At 37.6% G+C, this 13,063-nt stretch overlaps 1 protein-coding gene across 1 annotated transcript in view; it reads right to left on the bottom strand.

The window, feature by feature from the left end:
- LOC124291640 (lipoxygenase homology domain-containing protein 1-like) overlaps positions 1-13,063 on the bottom strand; it is a 114,270-nt gene that overhangs the window by 90,278 nt on the left and 10,929 nt on the right. Inside the window, 3 exon segments of the mRNA XM_046728690.1 lie at positions 6,235-6,398; positions 7,409-7,616; positions 7,953-8,696. Of these exon segments, the coding sequence (XP_046584646.1) occupies positions 6,235-6,398; positions 7,409-7,616; positions 7,953-8,600 (1,020 nt within the window). The 5' untranslated portion in view covers positions 8,601-8,696.

Genomic DNA, 13,063 nt, shown 5'->3' on the forward strand with positions numbered 1-13,063 from the left:
GAGGTACAGATAAACCAAGTACAGCGGTACAGATAAACCAAGTACAGAGGTACTGATAAACCAAGTACAGAGGTACAGGTAAACCAAGTACGGAGGTACAGGTAAACCAAGTACGGGGGTACAGGTAAACCAAGTACGGAGGTACAGATAAACCAAGTACAGAGGTACAGATAAACCAAGTACAGAGGTACAGATAAACCAAGTACAGAGGTACAGATAAACCAAGTCCAGAGGTACAGATAAACCAAGTACAGAGGTACTGATAAACCAACTACAGAGGTACAGATAAACCAAGTACAGAGGTACAGGTAAACCAAGTACAGAGGTACAGATAAACCAAGTACAGAGGTACAGGTAAACCAAGTACAGAGGTACAGGTAAACCAAGTACAGAGGTACAGAGAAACCAAGTACACAGGTACTGATAAACCAAGTACAGAGGTACTGATAAACCAAGAACAGAGGTACTGATAAACCAAGTACAGAGGTACAGATAAACTGCGTGTATCTGCATAAATTACGCAAATATTTATGTGAAAACTCAATTCCTATTAAGAATATTGCGAGTACAAGTAAGCTTGAATTTTTGCAAATACTCAATAAATGTCAAGTCTTACCTTGCGTACCAGTGGATAGATAAAATAACTGAGGTATACTGAGAGGTTCTATTTAACCACATAAACCTATCAGTCTTTCTTATAGTTTCTCATATTACAGATCAAATATAAAAAACAAACACTAACATTTAAACTTTAATATATTTTTACAATTAATGAAAAATGGCAAAATACCCTATTGAGTTTGAGTGAGGTGAGTACAATATGTTTTTTTTTTTTTTACTCAACAGAAAATTAGGATACCCAATTGAGAGCGGGTACATAACTCAATGACCCAAAAAGTTATCTGTAGCTATGTTTAACAGCTGGTTTGTTTGTCTCATGGTACAATGCTCGTGTCATCAATCACTAGTTTAGCAGACCCAGACATGATTATTTAGTCTGCCGTGATGAAGTTGTACACACAAATATCTTTTGTCCATAAATAAGATCATCATGTCCGACGACACAATCCAGTGATTAATGTTAGGAGCAACAATCCATGTTGTCATGGTAACGTGACAACAAAACAACAAAGCCAGACCATCAGATTCGTCAAGTCTCCTCACAACCAGCACAGGCGGCTGGAACCAGTTCTAATCAATTACACCAAAATATAAAAAAAATAAAATAAAACTCTCACTCACTCACTCACAGACAACAACATGGTAGCAGTAATTCTTCATGCATAGTAACTACAGTAAGTGCCTGTTGTGGTTTGTTTACACCTGTTGGCAATAATACAAGAACACTTTTATTCATCTTCAAATGCAGTTGAAAGGTCAAGATTGACGCAACACAAACCGGTTTTGTACACTCCATGGACAGACAAGCATGTTTACCTTCCCTACAACCGATGTGTGCAACGGAACGTTGAATGCACAATCAGATGGATCATTCATACAGAAAACTGATCTGTTTTGACAACAAAACTACAGCAACTAATAGAAACCTGTTTCGACAAAAATACTGCTGTGTTGAGTTCACAGAGTTTTGTCCAGAAATATTTATATAACTTCTGTGGCTGAGGTTACAGGAAACTATGTTGTACATAAGGGCATGGTGATTTGATGCTCTAAACATACAAGTTTATGTTACATGTATTTCATACAATTTCTTATATCTAGCCTATTAAAAAGAACTATATGTCTATATTTTACAGCTATATGTTCATACTGAAATGCACATGTGATGAATATGGAAATTGCTGAAGGTCTGAAACTGCTAAACACAAACGGGAATTAAAGAGACACTTTGTGAAGATATATCATGGAATAATTATTCATACAAAATTCATTATTAATTAGTACCACTACAAGCAATATATAAGGATTCAGATATTAGGAAAATATATAGAATATTAGTTTCATCATGTATCAGTAATAGCTTAGAGAAAGACCCCAGTCAAAAGTAGTAAAACTCATCTCACAGACATACTATTGAAAAAGGTGTAAATTACGGTTCACAATTTCACAGATGTTCAAGATAAAATCCTAGCCTAAGGTATCAAGGACTCAAGCTGTTAGTAACACAAAGTTATGTCTAGACGTTTTAATAAACTGCTTTGATACAGAAAACATGTCATCGCCCATATTACAATAACATTTCACCGGAACCATCACTTGGACCCAAGACCCGTATCATAATAGATAACTGAAACTATGTCCTATGTAATGTGTAGTTTCACTTCATTGAGGTGATGATTCAAATGAGTTGCAGTGATAAAATACTTGATGCATGTCTTCCACAGCCATACATCGAAATTCATAACCATTTTAAATGGGAATTCATGTTTGCAGAGATAACTGAAAATATGTCCTATGTAATGTGTAGTTTGCTGGTGACTGAAACAGGACACTTCATAGACGTGATGAAAGTTTGATTCAAGAGAAATGCAGTGATAAAATACTTCATGCATGTCTTCCACAGCCATACATCGAAATTCATAACCATTTTAAATGGAAATTCATGTTTGCATTGATAACTGAAAATATGTCCTATGTAATGCCTAGTTTTCTGGTGACTGAAACAGGACACTTCATAGACGTGATGAAAGTTTGATTCAAGAGAATTGCAGTGATAAAATACTTGATGCATGTCTTCCGAAACCATACATCGAAATTCATAACCATTTTAAAATAGGAATTCATGCTATTCAAGGCACAAGTGAATAAGAGCACATACAGTGATTGACAAATGGCTCCCATGAAGGCTCCCTGACAAATGGGTGACTGAAAGGGGAAGGCCCCCTCTGGTGGTGAGGTGAAATGGGCTTTAACTGCACATTCAAGATTATTGCATTTGCAGAGCGACATTCATGCAGCTACGTATGTGGCTCCTTGTCAAGACTACGGCCAGTCTCCTAGTGCTAAACCCATTAAGAAACTATGCCATAGTTTAATATAGATAACCAACTCAGACACCAAGTACCATTCTCAGACATTTTTTGTCCCACATCTGCATCCGCCAGTGAACGTTGATGTATAGTACAAGTAACATTTATGACTATACTGGGGCGGTAATGATGCATCGAACTATCGATGGATTGCAATTGTTGAGTCTCCGATAGCAATTAATTGATGGTAGTAACGACTATCAATGCATCGATAGTATGTCTTACTATCGATAGGTTAGTAATTGACTTCCGTTGTGCAGCGCAAATACAGGAAGTACCAGATTTGTTCACTTTGATTTAGAGTTATCCGCCCCTGTTAGCTCTTAAACAAACTTAATCTGGGTTTCAAGTTTCTTATCAGTTATTAGAAAAGACTGAAACTAATTCAGCTTGTTTCTTTTTCATATAAACTATACATTCATTTGGGAAATGACTTCAAATGTAACAATTCAAGGAGAAAAAAACTATTGCAATAGTATTGCAATAGTTGGTTGCAATAGACTATTGCTATCGCAATAGTTGTTTCTCTCTCAATAATCACCCCTTAGACTATACCCAGCTTTTGATTTTTTAAAAATATTTATCTGAGAGACACTGGACAGTCATTTATGTATATGAACTTAGACACGTAAGCTTGAGACATTATTGCCATATTACTGCCATGCCAGATCATGTCCAAAGCAAATGTCTATACATATAACCATGCTGTTTTGACGACATGGATTTTTAATTCCTTAACTTCTTCTTATCATTGTAAATGCTTAAATAATGACAATCCAACATCAAATATTAACCCAGTTGGTGTTTCACAAAGGGAGGCCTACGAAAATATCCTGGCATTTTGTAAAATAATACATTGGAAACCTTGAATTCCACATCATTAAGAGTTATCAATATATGAATGGAATGGCTTCATACATAGTGGTGAAAGCAATTCCCATTGAACAACAATAGGAGAATTGCCCTCATCAACAGAATCCATGGGTATTACGCCGTGAAAACATCAATGCATATTTTTCATTACTGTAAACTTAAGGAACAAATTTCACTGAATATCATTTCTGTGTTAAAATGCCCAAAATTGTTTTTTTTTAGTGTTTTTTGCTGTAAAACATTGAAATCATTGTGAATAGATATATTTGTGTGACCACCATCAGCAGTGATGACACGACTCAATTCCATCAACATCTTTAACTAATGGCTGGAGGTTTAAACATCAAAGGGTCATGCATTTCAATAACAGAATCCCTCAAAGGGTCAAGGCTTAATTGTCAGTGACATGTGTTGACTCTTCCAAACTGAGGCATCAGTGAACATAGTCATGAGCTGATGTTTAATTCCACTATCAGCATCATTATCCCTGCTACTCAACCACTGACATGACAACCAGATTAAGTATCCATTAATCAAATCAAAGTGACCCTTACCAAGCTTAATTAACTACACTGATATCAAGCTGGTCTTGTTAAGATAATGCATAGATGATCATCTGGAAACATCTTTCCAGCAACACTGAGGGGCAACAAGTCGGAATCATCTATCACGAGCAGCACAGAAATATAACGTAGAGAAACAAATAAAGGAACACAGGAAAATTCAAGCATTCCTTTATTATTTTCCAGTTTCCAGCGCTATTAACATTCTCTTCCCACAGAGGTTACTTGTCATATCTTCCTACGAACCTCTGTTCTAATACGGCCCTTTCATGGTGTGAGCGTTCAAGACTCGTGATTGGAGGCAATCAGATTTAGTTGTGCAATCAGCGACGTTGTTTCAAAAGTGATCATTCGCAAGGCCTCAGTAATTTCCGTATACTTCGAGAAAACTAAACCTCTTCCCCTGCACGATGCGCAAATTTTTCTTCTAGAAAGAACTCAGTCATGTTATGGCGTATCAGTGGCGTCTCCATCGCCCTCGTTGACAACGGACAAGGTAGCCATTAAACGTCTTGTGTGTAACATCAACACAAGTCCCCGGCAGATGGGGGATATTTGTGGCCTCACATTTGCTTGTGTTAGTCAAGTTGAATCTAAGTTGATGCCCTGTTCTGATTGGATAGAAAGAAGGGAGATAATTCGTGTTGCGATCTTTTGCCGATAGGGGATTTAACGAGAACCGGAAATATGGCCAGTATTAGAACAGAGGTTACGTAGGAAGATATGACGGAGTATCCCCAGGGGAAGAGAATGCGCCATATTAAAAGATGGTGACGAAAAAAGAAAATATTAAAGGAACATTTGAATTTTCCTGTGTTCCTTTATTTGTTTCTCTACGATATTTCTGTGCTGCTCGTGATAGATGATTCCGACTTGTTGCCCCTCAGATTCTGACTTGTTGCCATTCAGATTCTGACTTGTTGCCACTCAGATTCTGACTTGTTGCTGCTCAGATTCTGACTTGTTGCCACTCAGATTCTGACTTGTTGCCACTCAGATTCTGTGTGACACAGTTGCTGGTGAAATGATTGTGAGACAACATATGCAACACTGCCTTTGACGTAACACGTATGTTGCCAATATAACTGCGTCCACATAGTGACGTGCATACACATGTCCTTCAGGATGTTTGTACTAGTCCAAATAATGCCTGTTCTAGCTAGTCCAGATGCTGTCGTTTACCATTGATACTGACTCAGAGCAGATCCTTATTTTGTCCCCATGATTCCATGTGCCAGGCAAGGCAACAACAAGTACCATCTTGTAAAAGTCTTTTGCTGCACTAAAGACATCTTCATAGAATTCTATTACAGCAATAAAAAGTGTCTGTCTTGATTGAATACTACTCCATCCATAAGAAGTGTCCATCTTGATAGAATACTACTACACCCATAAGAAGTGTCCATCTTGACAGAATACTACTACAGCCATAAGAAGTGTCCATCTTGACAGAATACTACTACAGCCATAAGAAGTGTCCATCTTGATAGATGTTTTTTTTAATTTTAATTTTTTGACTGATTGATCTTGACAGAATACTACAGCCATAAAAAGTGTCAGTATTGACAGAATACTACTACAGCCATAAGAAGTGTCCATCTTGACAGAATACTACTACAGCCATAAAAAGTGTCCATCTTGACAGATGTTTTTTTAATTTCTATTTTTTGACTGATTGATCTTGACAGAATACTACTACAGCCATAAGAAGTGTCCATCTTGACAGAATACTACTCCATCCATAAGAAGTGTCAGTCTTCATAGAATATCTAAACATAACCCAATGAATGAAAATAAAATGAACTCACATCAAACTCATCAATTTGCCCACTCTGGAAGTGCTGGTCATCTGCATAGCCTAGAGGAATGGGCCCGGAGTTAGCCTTCTTGCCATACACGGTCAAGGTCACCTGGGCATCTGTGCCTGCACTGCCAAGCTCATTGGTCATTAACCACACTTTCCATCGTCCCTCTGAAAGAAAGGAAGACATCAGATATACTTCTGCATTACCCTATGTTCAAATTAAGCCTGTTCCTCTTTCAGAAAAGAAATTTAGTCTTTTGTTGTTTAATAACCAAACCTTGATCAATATTGAAATATATCAACCAGTGATTGACATAGCGTCCAGTGTCTCATACCTCAATCTGAGTCACCAAGTAGGCTAGGATTGCCCAATCCATTCTGTCACTGAATACAACTGTGGCTGGAGAACAATTCTATGATGGAATCCCAACAAGTTCTTTCAGTTTTGTTTGTTCGTTTTTTGTTTAACACATCAAGCATCAATATTCCACAGGGCTCCAGATAAGGGCCGTATAGGCGTATGTATGGATATAAAACAAACACGATACGGTAGGAAATAATTTACAAAACGTAGCAGATACGCACCACAGACATGGAGTACGGTCTTAGAATCATTTACAGACGTATTTATCTAAAAAAGTATTGCTTTATTGTTTATTGACCTGTTTACACAAGAGTAGCAATGTTGAAACGAAACACAAGATTACTGATACTCCATTAAATTCCATTCAGTACTCTTATTGTTTTCCAGTACTCCTATATTGAAAAAATTAGCAGTACGTACTCCTGATGTTGAAACGTTATCTGCAGCCCTGATTCCAGCTATATGACAGTGGTCTGTAAATAATGAACTCCGGATCAGTCCATTCAGTCCCCTACAGGTGCTTGTCACGCACAAAAATCAGGGTATATATTGCCACTATCGGAACAATAACGCTATCTGTTATTGTTATAATCCTGGTTGTGACAATACCGTCATGCCATTTTTGCATGACAAGTGCCAGTACACATGAGCACTATGTGTGAGGCCCATTTTGGGTGTCCAACAGCAGGATTGCTGAAGTGAGTTTAGTTTAACGGTGCATTCAGCAATATTCCAGCTATATGGCGGAGGGTATTGCTGAAGTAGTGATAAAGTGGCATAAAACTATACACAGTCATAGTCACACACAACTTACTTGTACGTATCAATCGATCCCGTCTTTCTCGCACCCGGCTTCCGATGTGGTCTCGGGTGGGATTCCTGCTCCTTAGCCGATGACTGGGGCCCCTTTCAGATGGGGGATGTGGGGCGTTGTACATCAAGGTCAGCATAGACTTGAAGGGCTCTTTACCTGCAGCCACAAAAACGTCTGGGCCTTTTAGGATCTGGCTCAAACCGGTTATCTGAAAAAAAAATAAGCAGGATTTCATTGGACTTCAAACACATTTTATGATCAAGGATAAAATGATTATTTAATACATAATATCCAGGATATTGTTGTACACAAACACATATGGGCCTGTAAAGATCTGGTACAAACCAGTTATCTGAAGGCAATTTCCGGGATATCATTGCATTCATACCAGAGGGTTCTAGTAGTGCTTCCTTGGAAACAAAATCTTGAACTATAAACAAGACTTAAGTAATATATGAGGGTGACAGTAACATTATGAGTACTTCAGATAAACCTGACTCCGTAACTAACACATTGCCAAGATACTGGGAGAGACAACACTTACCCTACGTCCATCAATTGTAAACAGTTTCCGTACAGCAAACTTGAACATGTCACTGAGATCTGAAAGAACCTGATCAAACGTCTGTGATGTCCTTCTGTTGAGTAGCATGATGTGTCTGAAGCTTGGATCCCGGTTTTTCATGACAGTCACTTTCTTCGGACCTCTGTTTGCGTTAGCTCCATATGCCATTCTCATTCTACGCTGTCTGACTGGTCTGCCCTCCTCCACATCAACCTCCTGCAGTATGTTATTGTACTCTCGAATCCCACTCTTTGGCTTCGGGCTGAGATGCCACAACTCGGGAGAGTGAACTTGTTCAAGGTCAAGTCCCTTCGCAAAACGCCGTTTGGTTGAACAAACATAATGTCCACCATCCCTAAGATCCCCGATACTTTTGAGGCTGTGGCGACCTCTAGGTGTAAACACTCCCCTGACTCCATAGTTCAAACCTGGAACTCTCCGGCACAACTCGGTGAGGAGCACATCAAACTTGCGGTATGATTTTTCATTAACGGCCACTTTGACTGCACCAAATTTATAATCCTGGTCTTTGTAAAAGTAGCACGTCTTTGCTCTAACTGGGTCCAAAGAGCCTTTTGGACCAAAGGAGTCATTGCTGTCATCATGGATAAAGTGGTGATCCCCCATTCTGTATTGCTGTTGTTACTGCTGCTGTTGTTGTTGTTGTTGATGTTGCTGCTGCTGCTGTTGTTATTAGCTCACCCAATACCCTGACATGTCATTCTGAAACAGAAAATTTGGCTGAAGTTTTACAAAAAACTATAAAAGACTTCATCATGTAAAGGCTGGTATTATTGATTTGATATGTCCATTGCATATACGTGGATGAGAATCCTATATATATGCACATTAGGTCAACTTTCAGAACTATTTTGAAGTTCAACATTCACCAATGCAATACTGTTTTTTCAGTGTACGTCTAGACAATGTTCTGTATATTAAATATTGAAATGTAATTTTTTTTTCACCTTCCGCAAATCATTCAGTGTCCAAAGGGCTCATCATCAATAACTATTTTAGTAAGCATGAACCTCCCTAATCCCGATTTCAATTACTCTTCTCAGTTCACCCACATCTTGACAAGGTCAGGACTCAAAACAATGTAAAATTCATCGTTGGTTGGTAATCCAAACTTTTTATCAACTAACAGTCACGATTGTCATGAGCCAAAGCAATTAGGAACTGTAGTCATGACACATTTATAATGCCAGTCCATGTGAAAACCGACTGAGGCTGCAGCATGGCCCTTCAGATCATTACAATCAAATGTTAATCATATGGACCAGCTGAGCTTACTTGATCGAAATGTAATTTTAGCAGACACAAACTTTGTAACTGCATGAGTGCTGTTTATGCTGCTTTCACTTTTAGCAATATTGCAGCAATATCACCGTGGGGGACACCAGAAATGGGCTTCACACATTGTACCCATGTGGGGAATTGAACCCAGTCATCGACACGACAAGCAAACACTTTATAATTAACCACTAGGCTAAAACCATACTCACTCACTCACTGTAGAAGCTATTACACATCTTTACAGTTACCTTTCAATTATCAGCCAACTGATGACTGATGACTAACACTTGCTATTCCAAGCTTATATCATGAGACCATTATACACAATATTCCCTTCATACTAAAAATGTCGAGCATAACTGAAGAACAGCTGAAATTGTAATTCAAGTGTTATAAAAAAAAAGTACATATTAACTGACCAGATTCTTGTTTCCTGTATGTTCAAGGGAAGCTATACAATACGCCCATAAATGGATCAGCAATTTTCATTATATGAAGGATTGTACTAACTTTACAGTAATAGGTTTCTGTCATCACTGACACAGTAGATATATTTTTAATGTTTTAAGTATGACTGTCATCCACCCGTGAGAGAGGAATCCTGCATAGTAAATACAACTTGTCAACATTCTGGAACTTATAGTATGGCCAGAAATTATTGAGAATTTTAGGAATATGTTTAATTGGATTTCTAGTATAAACAACCTTGACCAGCTATCAAGTGCTTCGTTTCATTCAAGAGAGACAACTCCGTTAATCCTTTTTCATTAGTTTGTGAAGAGTTATCCCCCTTTGTTTACTTGCTAGCAGACGGCATTTTCAATGATCCTCAGTATGGATGATTTTGAGAAGAGGAAGTTGATTTTAGAGTATTATTACAAGGACATCAGATCAGCTAAAGTGATTTCAAGTAGAACAGGCATCCCTTTGTCCACTGTTTATCGTGTTTTGAAAAATATTGCAAATGGATATGGCATTGAGCACCAGGGAGGCGTAGGTAGGCCCAGAAAATTGACTGTCGGTGACAGGAGGCGGCTTGGTATTCTTGTTTCTAAAAACATATGAAGGAGTTTAGAAAACTTAAGGCTGGATATGATTGATAGACGAACTGTGGCTGTTTGAAAGGAGACAATTAGAACTGAGCTGCATGCAATGGGTTGGCAGAAAAGCGAGGAATTCCATCACCGATCATGAAGCCTGAACAAAAGGAGCGAAGGTTGAACTGGTGCTTACAGCATAGAAATTTTAACTGGGACAATGTGATTTTCTCAGATGAAAGTTCTGTGTGGCAGTTTCCTAATACACTGAAATTCTGGACCAAACAAACTGAAAAACCTTTGTATCAGCGCCCAAAGTACAGTCTGAAATTTAACGTGTGGGGTGGCATATCTGTGTTAGGGGCAACGCCCCTCTGCGTATTGAAGGGAATATGAACAGTGAGCGGTACACAGATATTCTCGAGGGACATTTACTTCCATCTGCTCACGTGTTCTATGGACATTTTTGGATTTTCCAGCAAGACAACGACCCAAAAGATCGTTCAAAGCATTCACAGGCCTGGTTTCGGACCCAAAATATGCCATTATTAGATTGGCCAAGCTATAGCCCTGACCTAAATCCAATAGAAAATGTTTGGGGACTTATGAAGGAAAGTGTCAATAAGAAAATCTGACAAAATTGCTGAAATGAAAGAAGAGGTGGTCCGATATTGGGACAGCATTGACCACGACTTTCTAACTTCTTTGATCAGTAGTATGCCCCGCCGCATTGAAGCCTGCATTGCTGCCCATGGTGACTTGACAAAATACTAACTGTTCACCTGTCTTCGGAATTCCGCGGATCCACGGCAAATTCTCATCCCTGAGTTTAGGGTACCGATCAAAAGGGAGTTCAAGAATCGGTTATATCTGTTATATATAACTGAAATATTGCTGATGTGAATATAAATCTCAACTCACTCACTAAACTCAGTATTATCAGCAATCTATTATATCTTCAGAGGTTTGTCTTACTTATTAGAGTCATACTCTATTTTGCATGTTTATCTTACACAGAAATGAACCTGTAAACATACTGATACCTCACATATATATATATATATATATATATTTCTGCATACTTTATTGTTCCTGTCTTTATATATATATAGCAAATCAGGATATGACAGAAGTTTTGGGCATTCAGTATAGTAAGTATGTTTAATTCAAGCTTTGATTAAGCCAAATCAAAAAAAGTTGTCTTTCCAATTACAGCTCTTTAAAATTTAGGGTAGATAGGAAGGAATATTTTTATTTTTTAATATTTTTTTTTAAAGAAGTAAAGTACAAACAAATGACACATTTATCAATGTGCAATTGTTTATTTAATCAAGCTTGTCGCCATCATGTCGACTTTCTCTATCAGAATGACCGATGTCTGTCGGTGCTGGGAAAAGACAATGGTATCTGAACACTTATTTTATTTATACCGCTTAAAAAAAAATAGGGTCGGCACCAGAATTCAAGGGCCAGTCGGGTAATCGGAACCATAACAATTTTTTTAGGCCTCATCATAATCAGTTTCAGTTCATTTTTTTCTGCATTTTCAAACATTACATGTCAAATATCTTTGATATTATTTAAAATGTCAAAAATCTTATTCAAGAAGAAATATTTGCTAGGTTGCATATGAACATGAATATCTAAAGCAATGTTGAACATTTCGAAATTTTATCTAAAAGCATTTGGCACACCTACAATCATAGACCATAGAAAGTCATTAACCATGTTTACAGCTATATCAAACTTAAACGCTCAAATTGTGAAGTATACATAAAAACATTCTGGCACATGTCCTTAACTTATCTGATCACGATTTAAGCAACATGCACCAACAGAAACTATTTGCTATCTGTTATAATGATCCACCTTAATCCCCCAAAGTCTAGTACACTTCAACTACTTGTTTTCAGAGTAGATTGTTTATCGTTGTTTCAGTTACATGTCAACTGGAAAGTTTTGTTTCATGTGTATCTCATCTCTAACTTTAAAAACTAAGAGATTGTTTGGGGAAAAAAAACCGAAAAAAACGAAGGAAAATATAAAAAATGTTTTTCACTAATTGTGTAACCTATTTTACTAAATATATATACGTAGACCACTTGGTAATTGTCTTTAAATTCATTTATGATGTTACTTTGTATCAGAAACAATTTATTATAAGAACATTCGCAACTGATTCCTGTGACTGAAAAAAACCCCAAGACTTTTTACAACGAGCTTCCTGTAAATACTATATGACTAGTATCAGTGTATGATATAAGCCCAAAACCCAGCCAGACATCAGGGCTGGGTTTAAAATGGATTTAACCAGACCAGACACCAAGATATGGTGAATTTACTCAGATGTATGGGACATCTAAAAATTTTACCAGACCATCGGGACAGCTTGCTGTACATTTTAACCGTCTGTCAGAAATCTAGCCCGTCCCGGGTGGTCGGACAGGCCTTATTCCATACACTGCTAGGATACATACATTGTAACCATAGCAACAATTTAACCAGAACAGTGAATGACTAAAACATTGTGAAAATTGTACGTGGGAAGTCCTATATATGGCATCATTTAAGATTTATTGAGAAAACTAACGAAAAGTTCGAAAATAGAATAAAAACAAATGTCCACATTCAGTAAAAAAACAATGTTAAGTGATATTCATTATTCCTATGATGTTTATGCAGGTCTACTCACAAATTACCAATGAAAAAACGCAAGCAATATACAGTCGAACCCCGTTTATCCGGACATTTTGG

This window comes from Haliotis rubra, unplaced genomic scaffold, assembly GCF_003918875.1.
Source record: "Haliotis rubra isolate DU_JTF1 unplaced genomic scaffold, ASM391887v1 Scf499, whole genome shotgun sequence".
In the NCBI taxonomy this organism is placed as follows: Eukaryota; Metazoa; Mollusca; class Gastropoda; order Lepetellida; family Haliotidae; genus Haliotis; species Haliotis rubra.